The 16,992-nt window shown below is 57.5% G+C and overlaps 1 protein-coding gene across 2 annotated transcripts in view; it reads right to left on the bottom strand.

The window, feature by feature from the left end:
* The window catches only part of ITPR3 (inositol 1,4,5-trisphosphate receptor type 3), a 38,198-nt gene that overhangs the window by 11,758 nt on the left and 9,448 nt on the right, over nt 1–16,992 (bottom strand). For both annotated transcript variants that reach the window (XM_065740343.1, XM_065740344.1), the window contains exons 3-39: nt 16,426–16,547; nt 14,416–14,502; nt 14,105–14,263; nt 13,879–13,977; nt 13,681–13,764; nt 12,613–12,759; nt 12,318–12,413; nt 11,095–11,145; nt 10,403–10,545; nt 10,170–10,269; nt 9,761–9,921; nt 8,908–9,049; nt 8,539–8,700; nt 8,227–8,399; nt 7,986–8,105; nt 7,650–7,832; nt 7,309–7,560; nt 7,010–7,154; nt 6,705–6,852; nt 6,261–6,457; nt 6,009–6,138; nt 5,723–5,780; nt 5,344–5,509; nt 5,056–5,220; nt 4,821–4,889; nt 4,277–4,402; nt 3,997–4,119; nt 3,641–3,841; nt 3,057–3,308; nt 2,837–2,962; nt 2,430–2,555; nt 2,193–2,313; nt 1,259–1,443; nt 1,017–1,165; nt 756–864; nt 523–613; nt 134–303 (exon numbers count right to left, since the gene is read on the bottom strand). In XM_065740343.1, the coding sequence (XP_065596415.1) occupies nt 134–303; nt 523–613; nt 756–864; nt 1,017–1,165; nt 1,259–1,443; nt 2,193–2,313; nt 2,430–2,555; nt 2,837–2,962; nt 3,057–3,308; nt 3,641–3,841; nt 3,997–4,119; nt 4,277–4,402; nt 4,821–4,889; nt 5,056–5,220; nt 5,344–5,509; nt 5,723–5,780; nt 6,009–6,138; nt 6,261–6,457; nt 6,705–6,852; nt 7,010–7,154; nt 7,309–7,560; nt 7,650–7,832; nt 7,986–8,105; nt 8,227–8,399; nt 8,539–8,700; nt 8,908–9,049; nt 9,761–9,921; nt 10,170–10,269; nt 10,403–10,545; nt 11,095–11,145; nt 12,318–12,413; nt 12,613–12,759; nt 13,681–13,764; nt 13,879–13,977; nt 14,105–14,263; nt 14,416–14,502; nt 16,426–16,547 (5,138 nt within the window). The remainder of the gene's footprint in view (nt 1–133; nt 304–522; nt 614–755; nt 865–1,016; nt 1,166–1,258; nt 1,444–2,192; nt 2,314–2,429; nt 2,556–2,836; nt 2,963–3,056; nt 3,309–3,640; nt 3,842–3,996; nt 4,120–4,276; nt 4,403–4,820; nt 4,890–5,055; nt 5,221–5,343; nt 5,510–5,722; nt 5,781–6,008; nt 6,139–6,260; nt 6,458–6,704; nt 6,853–7,009; nt 7,155–7,308; nt 7,561–7,649; nt 7,833–7,985; nt 8,106–8,226; nt 8,400–8,538; nt 8,701–8,907; nt 9,050–9,760; nt 9,922–10,169; nt 10,270–10,402; nt 10,546–11,094; nt 11,146–12,317; nt 12,414–12,612; nt 12,760–13,680; nt 13,765–13,878; nt 13,978–14,104; nt 14,264–14,415; nt 14,503–16,425; nt 16,548–16,992) is intronic.

The raw sequence follows: 16,992 nt of genomic DNA, 5'->3' as shown, positions 1-16,992 counted from the left end.
CCAAATGTTGGCAAAGCCTGCTGCCCATAGGCCAACGAGGGAACAAGGACTGCTCTGCACCCATCCTCCCCACACTGGGACCTTCACGGTGCCCATGTAATCCACCCTATGGATTCGTGGCCACCACAGGCACCTGGATCTCGGTGTTGCCCCCATCCAGCAGCCGAATGGCGAGCAGGATGCTCTCCTGGAAGATCTTCTCGTTCTTGGTGTTCATGATGAGGTCAGCCACCAGTTTGGTGGCTCCTTCTCGGTCCAGCCGGCACTGGACAGCAGCAATGGCAGACCAGTCTTGGTCCTGACCTGCAGGAGAGGACACACATGGATGTGATGCTGTGGTGTAGGAGAACCAGCACAGCTAACTGACTACCAGGCCTGTCCCTTCTCTCCCTCGTGGAGCTGGGAGCACAGAGACACAGAGACCATCCATGGGTGTGAACCCACCACGGTTTGGAACCAGGCATTCAAGGCATGCGTGAGCACCACAGAAAGACACAGAAGGTGCACGAGAGGGGCACTCACCTCCCCCAGCAGCATCCACGATTTCCCCTTTGGAGCTGGACTTCTTGTTCTGCAGGTAATTGTTCAGGAGCATTTTCCGCAGCAGGTTGCCCTGCCAAGACAAATAAACGTCACGAGGCTCCCGACGCCAGTGCTGGAACAGAGCAAGGCCAAGTGCCTGCGGGCTGCAGCAGGCAGGGAGCTGCCAGCTGAGCAGTGGTGCTGGGGTTGTGCCACACGGCCGTGGTGCTCACCCTCTCACCATACTTGTTCCTCTTCACCAGCATCTGCTGCAGCGTCCGTAACACCTTAATGCACAGCTTCTCCTCCGTCTCCATCAGATCCTTCGTGTGCTGCACCAGCCTGGCCGTGGACAACAGAGTCACCATCACACAGCCAAGAGGACAAGGAGGTCCCCAGGGGCACTGTCCCACCGCCCCTCTACTCTGCAGCTGCACAACCCACTGAGGATGCAGATCCCCAGGAACCCCATGGCAACTGCAAAGCATCCTCACTTGGACAGGAAACCTCCACTCTCACATCGCTGATACGCCTCTGTGCTCTCCATGAAGAGCAGCTCCGGACGGTGGAGGACATCCACCAGCACGGACAGCTCAGCCTCCACGAGCGGCTTCAAGCGGTCCTCCAGGGCATTAATGATGTCCTACAAATCACAGCACACACCTTTAGGTCAGCACACGCCATGGACAGAGACTTTGCAGTGCCCACACCTTCCTGCTACCACGCAGCCTCGTACCTGCAGCTTCTCTATGATGTTCTTGTAGTCCCACTGGTTGGGGGTGGTGGAGACGCGGGGGAAGGTCCTCGTGGCAGTTTTGTAGCTGGATGTGTTCCTCTGCACGGTGCTGGTGGAGCTGCTGTTGAGCAGGGAGCTGACGTGGGCATCCAGGTCCATGGGCAGTGCGATGGAGCGGCTCTTGGCTGCGGGACAGGGGAAAGGGTTTGGGGACAGCCACGAGCCATCAGCGGCCACATCTGCTACCACACTGCCCTGGGCAGGGCACCCCTTCGCCTGCTCTTCATTTGCAGGGAAGATACGAATAACATACAAGAGAAAAGCCCTCCAGGCTGGTCGGGAGTGTGGTACTTCCAACCATCTCTCCCCAGTGCAGCACCCATTGCCTACATCCCCCACTGCCCAGCATGGGGCGGGAGGAGGCACTGCCTCTGGTTTTCAGTTGGAAAAGCCCAGTGCAGAGAGGCTGCAAGCTCGCTGCCTGCAATTACAAAAGGGAATCCTACGGCTCTGGCCAGTGTCTCCACCCAGCATCTAACCCACATGCAATGCTTTCCGTGTGGTGACTCAGTGCTAACAGCCCTCGTCCTGAGTCAGGCAGCTGCAGGCAGGCTGAGGGCAAAGTCCTGGCGAGGGAAAGCTGCCACAAAAGCCAGCTTTCTCTCTGGGCCCTGCACCAGCAAGGACACACCAGGAATTCCCCAACAACCAAAACCAAGCTTCAGCTCTCCTCCAGCCACACCAGACACACAGCTCAAAAAGCACATCCTGGAGCCAAACCTCCCTGCTCCCAGCAGACAGCCTCCCCAGAGCACCCTGCCATGGCTGCAGTAGGGATGATGGCTCTTGCCCGCTGCTGGAGCAGACGCAGCCGGGGCAGCTGCATCTGGCTGGCTGGCAGGGAGCAGAGCATCCCTCTGGCACAGCTCCTTACCGACCATTGCCAGCGTTCGGATGCAGGCCTCCACCGAGCTCTTGTGCTGCTGCTGCAGCCAGGGGCACTCCAGCAGCCTCATGGTGGACTGAAGAAGCTGCACCACAATGGTCTGGTGGGTCTGAAGGAGAGAATGGGCAGCTCTGTGCCACTGCAAGGTGCTCGCAGACTCCTTTTCTCCAAGGGTGAGCCCTTCGCTCCCTCCATGCATTGCTTCCCTATGCAACACCCCATTACCTGCAGCGAGGTGCTGTTCTCCGAGAAGGGAGAGCTGAAGAATGCATTGATGGTGTCCAGCACCACTGTCAGCACGTACTTCTCCAGAGTGGGGTCTGGAAGACGCTTCTCACGCTTTTTGCACATCTGTGAGGAGAAGGGAGGACAATGATGGCATCAGGGCCAGGTGAGCAGGCACAGCCGGACACTGCTGGCACGCAGCGCTGCCGGGACCTTCCTGAACCAAGGGATGTGGCTGGTAACACAGCATCTGGGTCCACCCCAAAGAGCTGCTCCCCAGCAGCCCATAGTGTGGGTGCAGAAGTCCCTGTGGTGCCCACACTCCTTGTCTGCCAAGGGAGCTTTGGTGACACCAAGCTGTCCCCACGGAACGCAGCAGCCATTGCTGCCCAACCCAACCCACGCACCTGGGCCATGTCCAGGGTGAAGTTCTCAAAGAGAGTCCAGATGTGGTTGCTGGTGTAGATCTCCTTCATCTCCACCTCTGTGTCCACGTAGCAATGGTTGACAAAGTTGACATAGGCCATCTTCACCTGCCAGGGAGGGAGGGAGCAGGGTGCAGGGACCATCAGAGGAATGGGAAACAGAACAAAGCTACCAACACGCTCCTCACCGGGCACCCCGTACCTCTGTGATGCAGTCCTCGTGGGTCACCACCCGCACCACGTCCTCCAAGGGCAGCAGAGATGTGCACTTGATCTCAGTGTAGACATTCTTGCCCTCAGCACACGCAGCCAGCAGGTCCACCAGTGAGATGTGGTACATCAGCGGGCTGTTCTCCTCCACCCCGTCCCTGGCTGCCGTCATCATCTCCAGCAGGGTGGCCAGAGATGCCTTGTCATTGTAGAAAACAACCACGTCGTCCCCAGCATTGGTGAGCTGTTGGGAGGAGTCACCAGTCACTGCTCCAGAGAAGGAGAAACCTCACAATGACATCTTCTGCACTGGGGCAATGAGAGAGAGCAGCCAGAGCGGGGTGAAAGGGTCATGTGGGAAAACTGGGTGTTTGCAATGCAATCACAAATCATAACTTGTGGGACCCCGGAGTGGTTATTGGCTCTCAGATCTTGCATCTCTTGGAGACTTTCCTTCCAACTCCAGGGAGAAATCAGCATTGGTTGGGAAGGCTCCTGTCCAAAGGAGGAGGCAACTACACTCCTAGGAGCTGCACCCTGTGCTTACAACCCACGAGCAGGAGAAGAGGTGCTCACCTCAGTCATGATCATGTCCTGACACTTCTTGACGTACTTGCCCTCGGCCTTGATGATGGTGTGCAGGAAGTCCAGGTACTGCACGTGGCGGCCGTGGGTGGCCACGCAGTGGATGAAGTGCTGTGGCACTGTCTCATTGATCTCCGAGCAGAGCTGGTAGTTGTTGAGGAAGATGTGCTGCATTGTCTCAGCCTCCAGGAGCTGTGGGAGCAGGGGGATACAGTGAGGCTGGGAGTTGTGAGGCACAGCCTCCCCTCCTGTGCTGGTCCTGCCTCCTCCATGTGTTTTCTCCTGGTTTTATTATCTCCTGCTCTCAGTCCCAGGAGTGATAGCGAAGTCCTTCGGTCTCTCCTTACCCCCGGGGTCAGGAACAGGTTGAGGTGTTTATGCAACAGAGCCTGGTTTTCCTGATTGCCAGCACAAAACTTCTGCAGGAATTGATGGGTGAACTTGAGGATCTCCATCATCTTGGCATCACCCTAAAGAAGGGTGGAGAGGGGTTGGTGAGAGATGGAGAGCAGGAGCAGGCTGCCCAGCTGCAGGACCCAGCCCTATAGGTTGTCCTCACATCCCCACTCCTTGCTCCATGCACTTTGACACTAGTTGGCTGACACCAGCTGGCTTTTGTCTCCCCACCTTCTCATAAGGGATCTGCAGCAGATCCAGCATCACTTTGTGGGCATCCATGTTCTTCAGCAGGCGCTGCTGCTTCTTGCGCACTTGCTCTCCAACCCCACACATCTTATTCAGCCGCTCCAGGATCTGGGGACAGAAGGACAGCAGCCAAAGGGAACTGAGCCTGGGAGCCCATCAGGATGGCCACCAGCCCTGGGGACCTGCTTGAAACCCAGAGGCGCCAATCTTAAGCCCAGATGGTTCCTTCACACCCAGCTCTGGACACCGCTCACAGACTACAGCATCCCACTCAGAAATCCTTCTTAAAGTGTAAAGCAGAGAGTGTTTGTACTTGTCACCAGCCCCCTCCCTCCACTGTCTCCAGGGTGAGTCCCATTTGTGAACCCAGGGACTTAATGGGCTCCTCGTGCTGGTAGGAACAAGCCTTTGCATGGACTCATTTCTATTGAACTACAGAAGAGATCGAGAGTTCCCCACAATTTCCCCCTCTCCCTTCTCACTGATGCACCAGCCAGCCCTGTGGATAGCTTGTGGTCTCCCTTACCCCCTTGACTATCTGATAGTTCTCACTGCTCTTCTCTCCTGGAGCAATGACCTCTTCATCAGCAGTGTGCTGCAAAGAGACAGAAATGGCTTCAGGGTCCCAGCACACCTCCCCAAAGTCTGGGGTGTAACAGGACCCTGCCCCTCCTCTTCCCAGAGCACCCTGATGCTCCATCGAGGGGTCTGTCCCCAGCTCCTCTCCCACCCTGGTTCTGAGTATTGCTCTGGGCTCTCACCTCTTTCTTCTCTTTCTTGTTCCCATCCACATTGCTGTCCCCTTTGATGCTGCCCTTCTTGTCCACCCACAGCTCTGATTTCTCCACCATGGTGCGCAGTTTGTCCAGCTCTGACTTGATCACCTTGTAGTTCTCCACATCCTGGGCTGAGATCAGGAGTTGAACCTGCAGTGACATTCCCAGGGACTTCCCTGTGCAGCCGGTTTGGGGCACAAACCCCACTCCCTTCCTTGTCCAGATCTCCCCCCAAAGCAAAGGGGCCATCAGATGCAGCCTCTCCAGGGTTACCTGCTTGAAGGTATGCAAGACCTCCTGTCTCTGGCTGAAATGCTTGAAGAGGAGCTGCAGGGAGCCGGAGATGAGTGGCGGATAGTCGTGCATCGTCAGGTGGATCAGCACCCGCAGGAACATCCTCCCTCCCTCGTCATCCACCTCCAGCATGCTGCTGGTCTTCCTGGAACCAGGAATGAAAGTGCTTGAGTCACCAGCCACATGGGAGCTGGGGTGCACTCTTATCACCTCTCAGGGCAGATAGGACAGCTGCATGGGCCTTCAAGAGCCTCATCTTCCTCATCACCTGCAGCTCTCAGCCCCAGCAACAAATATGGGCAGGAGAGGGAAGAGCCCTCCAGCCAGGTTAACTATGCACCAGGGGGCAGGGACTCACCCCACACCAAACATGGCCTCCGCGTGCTCACCAATCCGGTCCAGGTTCATTGCTGCAGCTGAAGGGAGAGGAAATGGAGATGAATGTGGAGAACAACATGACCACAGAAACCCTGCAGGAACCAGCCCAGCTCCCTGCAGCCTGCAGTCCAAGCACCCATGACGGACACAAGAGCCCCCCATTCACTCTGTGCATGAACTCCAGTCCCCCAACTCCCTGCCAACAGACTGAGAGCTGCTGGAGCTCCATGTCCCTGGGTGTGCCAGGAGCAAAGGGGAAGAGTTACTTGTGGAGTCAAAGGCCGGAGCTGTCCCGTCAGCCGCACTGTCCTGCATGGGGTAGACTTCCACAAATTCTTTCTTGAAGACAGAAAGCAGGTAGGAAATCCTGTAGTCCAGCCGCACATTCAGGATGAACTGGCAGCAGCAGAGAGCAAAGAAAGCAAAAGTGAGTCCTCTCGTCACACCATCTGATTCTTTGCATCATAAAACCATGCCTCCCTGATCCCCTCACAGCTTCACGATGCTTCTCCTCCCACCTGCAAGATCTCCAGGATCTTCAGCTTGGTCTCCATCACCACAATGTTCTCATTCTCAACGCTCCTTCCTCTGTCCACAGGCTCTGGGGCAGAGCCAGCACTGAGGCTTGGAGGGCTGAAGATTGACTGTTTCCTGCTCAGCACCATCGTGGACATCATCTGCCCAACGCCCTGGATTGACCTCCTCACATTCTTCCCTGCAGAGTTAAGGCAGATGGGAGGAGGGAGAGGACCAACACAAAGACACACTCAGACTGGATATTTCTCTGCCATGGCCAAGGGCTTGCCAGGACTTTCCAGCGGGTGACAAGGGCCCACCTCAGCTCCCACACAAGCTTCCATGTGATCAATGGGTGGCTTGTATTCCCGCAGCCCAAACTGGATAGCACTGGGCAGAAACCACCTTGCCCTGGGACCGGGTCTGCCTATGGAGCAGGGACTCACCTGTCACCTCATCGCTGTAGACCGCCTGCATCATCAGCTGGGGATTTTGGACGCAGTCAATGATGCCCAGCAGCGTGCGCGTCAGGCGCAGCAGCTCACTGAAGCTGTAGAAGCCAAAGTAGATGAGGTTGTGGGCAAGGCTGACGACCTGGAGAAAGACAAGGCAACTCCAGACCTTGCTGTGCTCAGGGATGAGTGGTAGGAGCACACATGGGTTGTCACAGGGGCAGCCACAAGGCCTGGAGGAGGCCGCCACGGCCAACATGGCATCCCGTGACATGCCATGACACCACCAGCTCTCGCACCTCGAAGGTGAGCTTGTTCTTCTCCTCATTGGCAAAGGGCACCGCCTCGCTCACCACGTTGTTGAGGTAGTCCTCCACAAACTCCATGGTGCTGGCAAACTTGTTTTTCTTGTCGTCACGCGAGGCGTTGAGGTTGGAGTCGTAGCTGCGTGGGGAGACAGCAAGGTGAGCAGAGGGCAGCGAGTGGCCAGGAAGGAACCCCCCTCCCAGTCCCTGCTGGAGCCTAGCCAGTCCCTGCAGAGGATGGCATCTGCCATCTCACATCCCTCAAAGCTGCAGCGAGACCCGGCGTGTCTCACTCTTTGATTGTGATGGCGGTGGGGATCTCAGTCCAGAGCCGTGCAAACTTCACGGGCATCACCAGCTCCTGGGGGTCCCTGTCCACGTGCACGTGCAGCATTAGGTGGCAGAAGGACGCTCGGAGATCAAAGGGCAGCATTTCATCCGCCATGCAGAGGAAGATCAGGTCCACACCCAGCTGCTGGGAGATCTCCTTGATGGCCAAGTATTGGCGGTCCAGACACATGCGGGCAAAGAGCTTCAGCTGGTACCTAAATGGGGATGAGGGGGAGAGGCAGTGAGGCCATGCAATCCTTATGTCCTCACTCTGTATGGGGAGAAGATAGCATGGGATTGCCACCTGTAGTAGCTGAGGACATTCTCATCATGAGCATTGCCAGCTCGGGCCTCCTGTGCCAGCTGCCGGATGCTTTTCTCGTGGTGGTCGTTGTTTTTGTCCGTCCAGGTGAGCCAGACCTCCTCCTCTGAGTACTCGATGCTCAGGTACTCGTGGGTCTGGGACATCTCCTTCACTGGCCTCAACCTGCAGTGGAAAGGAGTAAACCTGGAGCGCTTCTGTGGATGCAGCACCTTCAGGGGTGATGGGGGTACTATGGGAATTATGGGGACACCATGAGAGCTGGCAGCAGGCAGGGGCAGGCGCTGAACCCCAGCCATGGAAACCTCTGCTACTCACTCTGTTTTGATGAGGATATCACTGTTCTTTGGGTCCAGCACACACTTGCAGATCAGCTCCTGGGTGACGGGGATGGCGATGTGGTTGGACACACACAGGTCTGAGAGGTAGTCCAAAAACCTGGGAGCGAGGGCAGGGCAGGGACAGCTCGCTGTGAGAGGGGGGTCCACCGGCCCTCCTTCCAGCACACCCCACTGCCATGCTGCACAAAGCCCCCTGTGCTGGGCTGCAGGACACGCACCGTGGCTCACGGTTCTTGCGCACCAGGCTGACGAAGGTCTCCACCTCGGTCTTGGTGATGTGCTTCTCCAGCAGCTTGCGGTTGTTATGCAGCAGGGCCGTGATGGTGTCCTCGGCCAGGATGTCGTAGCCAATTTGGGACTGCATCATGCCAAACTGCTTGGCTATGTGCTCCTGGAGTGGGCAGAGGAGGGGTCAGCACACAAGGCTGCAGATCAGGATATGTCCACGCTCCCATCATCCCACCAAGACCTCCCTGAAGCTGTGCCACACGTAGGTGGGATGGGGGCTCTTCCTGTCCCCCCGAACCCACCTGGTTCTTGCGATAGTCCTCCTGGGAGTGCCGGAGCACGCGGTAGCACAGCCGGAACATGTACTGATAGGGAGCGTTCTTCTGGTCCGACAGCTCCTCCAGCCGCACCAGGGGCCCTTCCCCACCCTTGTCCTTGAAGGGGGCTTTCAGGATCCCAAAGATCTGTCAAAAGCAGAGATAAGTACTGCGTGCCATTCACACTGCCTCCCATGCCTTCCCAAGAGGGCTTGGTGTAACACAAGGCCATGAACTGGAGACTAGAGCCACTGGGTGTCTTTGGAGACCCAGCATCCACTGTGGTCCAGGGCAGGGCAGGGGACCTCTGAGGACCTCAGCCTTGTTTGGATGCACAGTCCCAGGGCTGCTCACCTGTTTCAGGATGTTCTGCTCCCGCATGAGCTTCTGCCTCTCCCGGTTGGGCTTGGTAACCACAATGTCCAGCACGTTCTGGCCGTTGTTGGGGACATCGCTGACGAAGAACACCAAGTCCTCCAGCAGCTGGATCACAAACCTATAAAGGGGCACAGTGTGGCAGTGGGAGTCTCCACTCAGGGGGGCCACTTACACACCCTACCCGCACTTAGCTCCCTGCAATACTGCTGGCACATTGCATAGGGCCGATACCTCAGAGCTCAGGACACTGCTGGCTGATCCTCCCATCTGCTAGAGGCCAGCAGCTGCCCTCAGGCATGAGATTTTGCAGCCCCTGTGCTTCCTAAGGAAATTATTGTTGTGAGTCAGGTGCCAGGCTAAACACATCAGGCTTCTGCTCATGATTCACGACTGGGATTTTACGTGTGAGTCTTCTGCCCCTTGAGTCACAATCACAGCAAGCACTGCAAACCAGTGGGCTCGCAGGGCGGTAGCAGCTCACTCTGTCCCACAGAATATCTCTGTTTGCACAGGAAACGCCAAGAACCCACCCACCTAAAAATAACACCGTGACTAACCAGGCTGCCCCTATCACAGGGCCATCTCCCAGCCCCTCGCTTATTTTTCTAGCAGCGAAGGAGGGGCCGGAGTGGGTCTGTGGTGTTATCTGATTTCCTCACCAGACCCCTGGGAGAAGCAGGCATGGATCTAGGTTACGGGCAGGAAAGCAAAGTAGCCCTGGCACCAAGACCCAGGCAGGGGCCCCATCCCACAGCGATGCTGGAAGACCCCTGCATGGCCTCATTTCCACAGGAAAATGACTTTTTTTTTTCTTTTTTCTTTTTTTTACCTTCGGTCGTTCTGGCTAAGAAAACCCTCGTTCATCTTCTCCACCACGCTGGCCAGCATTGAGCTGGCGTCATTGGCAAAGTCTAGGTCCCGGATCTCAGACACAGGCACGGAGACGATGGCAAACGCTTCTTTGTCTTCTTTGGTGGGACACGTGCCCAGCTGGGAAGGAATGAAGCAGTGTCACACAGGTAGGGCTGTGCTGAGCGTCCCCACCAGCAGCCACCCACACCGATGACATCAGGGATGCAGTCTGTCCCTCCTGGAAGGACTGGAATGGGCTCTAGGTGCTGGGGAAGCTGTGGACCGTCCCCAGGTGAAGCCTGGGGAGCCACCAGGTAAAGCCAGGAGGGAAGGAGGAAGGAGCAGGGGGATAAATCCGTGCACAGAAGGAGGGCACAGGGCCGCACCATGAGGCGTATGGGTCTTTCCTCGTCAATGTCAATGGGCACGTTGGTGCTCTGGATCCAGGTGTTGGTGCAGAGGTGGCGAAGCCGCACGTATGAGTTCCTGCAAACAGCACTGCACCTCAGCGAGCGCACCCAGCAGAGCCCCCCCAGCAGCAGACTGGGCCCCAGCACAGCTCACCATTACCCTCCCCCTCTTTATTTCAACCCTTCCATGCCAGCACGTGCTCACATACCGTGGGACGAAGGAATCCGTCTTCTGCAGCGTGGTGGGGTCCAGCTCGAAGAGGGAGGCGATGTCGTTCCCATGGGGCACAGCCACCAGCCGGTACTTGATCTTCTCCCCTGTGTTCCTGCGGCTGGAGCGGCTGCTGCCTCCCTGCAGTGGGGACAGCAGCTCTGAGCCCAGCGTGGGGTGACCACCCCACTGAGCCCGGCCTCCCTGCACGCACAGCATGGGAGGACACGCAGCAGCAATGCTCAGAGCAGAAGCTTTTGCTCAGATGCCGGGCTGAGCCTCGCAGCGCAGAGATGGAGCTACAAGAGCACAAGCATGGTGCAAGGGCACCCCTTCTCCAAACCTCACTAAGGGCAATGAGAAAAACCCCCTGGATGCCCAAATCACTCTTCTACCAGCGCTTCATTTGCACACCCCCATGGCCTGGGGATCCAACATGCACTGGGACCCCTCCAACAGACGTCGGTGGGGACCCCTCGCAAGCGGGACATAGGGATGCTACTCTATGGGGCGGGATGCAGGGTGCTCTGCTCAGCAGCCCTGCAGTGGGGCAGCCATCAAGCGGGGCCCGGCAGCATGGCACGGGCCCTCTCCTGGGGCATTTCCTCGTTTTCAGGCAGAATCTAAGAGGCAGCGTGGTTTCAGGCAGCGGCAGCAGCACTTGTGCTAGCGAGGCTGCACACAGCTCACCGTGGGCGCTGCTTTGGGCTCAGCCACGTCTCCTTTATAACTTGGGTTTTCCTGAAAAGTTAAAGAGGGAGATGAAACACAGCTACCAGCCCTCCCCCTCGGCCCCTCCGAAGCCCTGAGTGTGGGGTGTAGTCACTGTTCCTGCCTTGCTTCATCACACTGCAGGGAGGAAACCTGCCCAGATTGGGCTGGAGGACAGGACCCATCCCCCTGTGCAGAGCGATCCAGGAGCGAGGGCAGGGAGAGGCTGAGCCTTGACTGTGAGCTGGGGCTCTGCACTGCAGCAGAATGAGCTCCTGCTGGGAATCCCTCAAGGCCCCAGGCTGGGGTCTCACTGAGGAACACAAGCCAGGCAGCACCAGCCTGGGAGGGGATCTTCTTTCCTCCTCCTCAGATGCCACCTGGATGCCTTTTGGTTGAAAGCACCCCAGTTCAGCAGCCACTTCAGAGGCAGACCTGCCAGTGGCAGAAAGGGCCATGGACGACTGCCTTTGGACATCTTTTGCAGTGCTGGAACTGCCTTCAACATGAGATGCACCCAGTGTCCCCAGGCACAGCCCTGCTCCCCAGGCAGCAGTCATATAAACCACATTACTTAAGTGCAGAAACCCCTTTGTGTCTCTACCCGGAGGCCCTGAGCCAGTTAAACGGGAGCAAAACCCACCTGGCAGGTGGCATTTCCAGGCTCAGATTTTGCCCATGCCTCCCCCAGCATGCCAGCTGGATGCATGCACCGACCAGAGGATGAGGAAAGGCAAAACTTGGTCAGGAAGGGTTAAACACAGCCGGATGAGCTATCTCCTGCTTCCATCACATGAGGTTGTGCCGGGACAGCTTGGCCCAGGGTGAGCAAACAGAGGAAAGGCCCGGCCACCCCCCCACCCCCAGCTCTGTGTGCCAGGGCCAAAGGGAGGCAGCAGGAGCAGTGATGTCAGCAGTGCACACAGCACTGCAGGATAGGGGAATTTGGAGGAGACAGTCCCTAACAAACGGGCAAACCCCAACGTCATTCATGGCCTCACTGTCAGCATCTCTACTTGTGAGAGCAGAACGCTGCAAAAGCAAACAGGAGCAGAGCCAGGTGTCCAGCAGTCCTGCAAATGTCCCCATGTCATGGCATGAGGAGACAAGGCAAGACAGGACATCACTGTTCTAAGGGACAGTGCTTTTGCAGCCTCTTGAGGCAGGGCAGGTTTCTGCACCCCTTTGGCTCACCCCTTTACCTCTGCTGCCAGGTAGTTCCCCGTGGCAAGGTGCTTGAAGCGGTACAAGCCGTTCCAGTGCCCAGCCCCCCCTCGGCATGGGTCATGGTGAACCACCTGGAAGGAGCAGAAGAAGGTTCAGAGTGGGGCTGCCCAAGCAAACACCCCAGCAACAGAGCCCCATCCTACCTCAAAGGTGCCCACCAGTCAATAAAGTCGGGCACGGACATGAGCTAGCCGCCAAGGGGCTGGAGGGTGCTCATCTCCTGGGCAGCCAGAGCTATGAAATCACCCTGCATCCCTCAGCCCCACTCACCTCCACCTCCCAGAGGGCGTTGGAGCTGGTGGCCGAGGTGGCCGACTGCCGCAGGGTGGTGCGCAGGAAGACGTGCAGCTTGCCCTTGTACTCATCACAGGTCAGGAACTTCTCCTGCTCAGCGTGGAAGAGCCTCACCACGTCCCCCTGGCACCAGGATGTGACAGTGAGGACACAGAGGCAGCATTCGCTCTGTTCCCTGTGGCTGTGGTTCACCTCTTGCAAGCCAGTTCAACTCCTCCTCTGACCCCACAGCTCTGCAAAGGAGCTGGGATTGCCTACACGTGGCCCTGAGCAGGGTACAGCTCCCAGCTGCAGCACAGTGGGACTGCCAGCACTGCAGGGCACTGCCAGCTCTTGCAGTCCTGCCCATCTTACACCCTCTGACCCCAGGGAGGGCACCCTGCACATGCACAGAGTGGTGGGGACATGGGGTACCCTACTCTGCAATGCCATCACTCTGCTCACTTGTGCAAGCTGCTTCTCTCTATTTCTACTCCCCAGGGGTTCAAATCTCCACTTTGCATCTCTGAGGCAGGCAGAGGCCGCGCTCAGCAATGCAGTCATGGCATTCATGCCACAGCAGGAGGATGCAGAGGAAGCCAGGGATAAGTGGGCGCCTGGGGACGGGGATCTGCAAGGTCCTCACAATCAATATCCATCCAGCTGCTTCCTGGAGGACCTCCGACCTGAACAATAGCTCTGCAGGGAAAATTCCTTTCCCAGGCAGCAGCCAGCCCTGCTGCATGGCTTAATAGCTGAAAGCTGTCCCATTGCTGGCACCGTGTGTGCCTCAAATCGTCCTCAAGGGACGACAATGCAAGGAGGCAGAGGGTAACCTGATGTCCTCCGGGGTACCTACTGCCAGTGGGTACTAACATCCCCAATTCCAGCTCACTGTTGGGTTCTCTGAGTGATGAACTCTCCTAAAAATCAAGACCCTCGAGGCATCCTGCCCTTGTCCCACAGCCAAGCAGCTATTCACGTGTCCTGCCCAATGAGGGACCAGTGCGGGGTCCCCGGACACTATGGTGTCCCCATGGCCGGGGGCCAACCCTCCTTCCTTACCCCCTTCAGCACTTCCTCCATGTGGTCACGGAACTGCATGAAGAGGTTGATTTTCCAGCTGGTGTTACAATTGACTGAGTTCACCTAAGGAGCAAGACAATGAGGTCACGATCCCACAGGGGGACAAAGAAAGAAGAAAAGGGAGAAGGAAGAGCAGGCAATCCCTCCAAGCCAGGCCCTTTGCAGGCAGCCCCATACCTCCTTGCAGCCTGCATTATCAGCGAGCTCATAGTTGCTGGCGTGCAGCGGCTGCCCGGCGTTCACAGGGTTCAGGATGACTTTGTCTCCCACAACTACCTGGGGAGCAAAATGGGAGCGGGGCACAGAGAATGAGACGGGCACCTGGTGAGGAGGTGAGCCCTGGCAGGGCCAACACCAAAAACTCATCTGCTTTGGGATGAGCACTTTCCAGCCCCACGCTCACGTTATCTCCATTGCTCCTCAGCTTCCAGAAGGGTTGGATGAAGAGCCAGGAGCCCTCGTTGCCGGTGGCATCCAGCGTCACCCGCATGGCGTTCTTCTCCAGCAGGGCCGGCAGCCGCTTGTTCACCGTCAGGTACTTGTTGCTCTTCATGTGCAGGAGCTGAGGAGGCAACCAGCAGGGTGAGGTCCCAGGGCTGGAGCTCCAGCAGGGACACGGTGAGCCCCTCCCCAGCAGCTGCCCAACTTGCAGTCCTTGGATCTGAGTGTTTTCCCACCAAACCGCTGACCAGAGCAGCCCAGGGGTGCCCGTACCTGTATGACACTGCCGTATTTCACCACGTCCCCGTGCACCTTCTTGTTCTCTGTCTCATTCTGCTTCTGCTCCATCTGGGCTGCATGCTGGGTGCCAAAAGGAGAAGAGATCAGTGTGATCACAGCCTCCTGGAGCGAGCCCCTGGGGGTCACCTGCACCCCGAGCTATGGGGAGGGCAGGGAACACAGCACCCACGTCCCTCTGTCTCCCAGAACCACTGTCCAGACCCATCAGATGGTTCGCAGGACCCAAGAGCTGAACTCAGCACCCCTGCACAGCCACATGAAGTCCATGCCAGCTTAAGACTTTGGACAAGCTTCTCCAGAATTCCCCAAAATGGGGCAACACCCCAAAGGGACCTGGGGACGAGCAATGCTCCCACCCAGCAGTACTGCAAGAGCCAGAGGCTGCTGGCAGCACCCAGACCAGCACAAAGAAGGCCCTGTGTTGGCAGAACCATGCCTGGAGCTGGTGGCAGGTCTGTGCCTGCCGTGGTGGATGTGGATGTGGATGGGTCTACATCTAAACCCCAAGATTTAATGTAATTGCTTGGCCCTGCTTGCAGCAGGCTAGGCCCACCAGCACCTCTCCAAACCACAGGTATTTTCCACGTGGCAGCCCTGGCAGTGGAAGGAGAGCTGTCAACATGCACAGAGCAAGGCAGGAATCTGCTCCTGGGGACATGAGGGTGTGGCATCACCAGGATGGGAAACCACAGCGAGGGACGGGGAGCATCCATCCCTGCCCATCCTGCTGTGTTTCCCTTTCACTTGAGGAATATGGGAACGAAGCAGGAATTGCAATCTGCATCCTGCAGGAGGATGGGGAGGCGGTCTGCAAGGTGATGTCAGGGCTTTGAATCCACACAACACATGGTGCTGCATTACAAACCCTTTGCTGTTTTGAACGCAGCTTTGCTTAATGAGCTCCCTGACCCTGCACAGCTCTGGGTGCCACAGGGTCCAGAGACCACGGTGGTGGTTGCTGCCATCAGAAAACAGAGTCTGGGCAAACCCTCCCTGCTGTTGAGCTGGGAGCTCAACAATCCCATGGAGCAACGTGACTCTGGTGAGATATCCAGCCCCCAAATCTGTGCCCAGATCCAATTCCTCCCTCACTGAATGGGAATGGGCAGCTCTGGTGGCATCTGGCATCAGGAGCAGGACAAAAGCCTCCACGAGCTCAGGGCTGCACAGCAGCACAGGGAGCACTTTGCTGAGCCCAAAGTGCAACACAGGAGCAGCAGGATGGAGCGAGGAAATCACAGGACCTCTTAAAGACAAATCCAAAGCAAGGTTCAATCAATCAAGCGTGGAAATGAGCCTCTCTGTCCAGCCGTGGCCAGTGCAGCTGCTGGCACGACAGACTACTGTCCCATCAGAGCAGGATCCGCATGGCTCCATGCACGGTCATGGCAGTGCTGACCCCATTTCAGTGTCTCCAGGCCCTCACTCAGCAAAGGCAAAACTGGGGGAGCAGTGGGGCCCGGCTCGGAGCCTGACGAGATGATTTAATGAATCCTGCCTGAGCTTCACTTCTATGAATCATCCTCAGGGCCTCGCCAGCTGTCTGAGGAGATTATGCAATGTTTAAAATGGGACTTTTCCAAATCTTATGGAAGTCAACAGGAGCCTTTCACTTCCCCAGCCCTTCGGAGCAGGTCCTGCTCGTAGCAGCTCCTCCTGCCCCTCTGCTACGGGGCTGAGACAGCACAGGGCTGGGCACAGCCAGGCAGGTGCCATCCCCCACCCCAACCTCTCTTCCTCCCCACAGCTGTCCCTCTGTGCAGCTCTGCCCTGGGACAAAGGTCCACAGGAAGAAGAGGGCAGTGGGACAGCAGAGGGACACCCAAATACAACAACACCCAGATGGTCCTGGCTGCCTGCACAGCTGTTTTCCAGGAAGCAAAACTCCAGAGGGTTTGCACGGGGAGAGGTCTGGAGGCCAACCTGTGCCCAGGGACTGCCCACCATTGGTTCCCAGGGCTGGCAGCTGTGAGCTCCGCTCACCTGGAGCTTCTGCAGCAGCACCACGTCTGCAATCTTCTCCTTGTCCTGCTTGGTCTGCTTGGCCTTCCAGTACTGCTTCTGAGCGGAGTAGCGGTTCATGGGGCACACTTTGAAGAGGCAATCTGGCAGGAGAGGAAGGTGAGAATCAGCTGCAGTGGCCTCACGGGGTCCTCTGTGGGACCGGTGTCACCTGGGGAGGAGGGGGCACTGCCCCCCACCCCCAAAGCACTCTCCATTCCCACAGTGACAGAGCAGGCAGAGGGTCACACTGCCACGAGCTGCAGATCAGAGAAAACAGGAGTCCAGCAGTGACTCCACTTCTTGGAACAGCAATAGAAGCATTCCCATCGGAAACAGCCTTGTAATTCGGGAAGGAAAGCTTCATGGGGAGAAAACGTATTGATGAGGCGCAGCTGGGCTGCACGAGGAGCAGATCCTGCTGGGAGGGAGTGCAGGCTGCAGGGCTGGGACAGGAGCAGGAGGCCCTGCAGCCCCGATGTCCCACGTCCCCGCAGGATGCTGGCCCTATGGCAGCTGTGCCACCAGGTTGCACTGGCTCCACAACAC

Source organism: Cyrtonyx montezumae, unplaced genomic scaffold (assembly GCF_038088225.1).
Source record: "Cyrtonyx montezumae isolate F1298 unplaced genomic scaffold, pur_monq_1.0 scaffold_26, whole genome shotgun sequence".
Taxonomy (NCBI): domain Eukaryota; kingdom Metazoa; phylum Chordata; class Aves; order Galliformes; family Odontophoridae; genus Cyrtonyx; species Cyrtonyx montezumae.
This window is presented reverse-complemented; position numbering and strand designations above follow the sequence as displayed.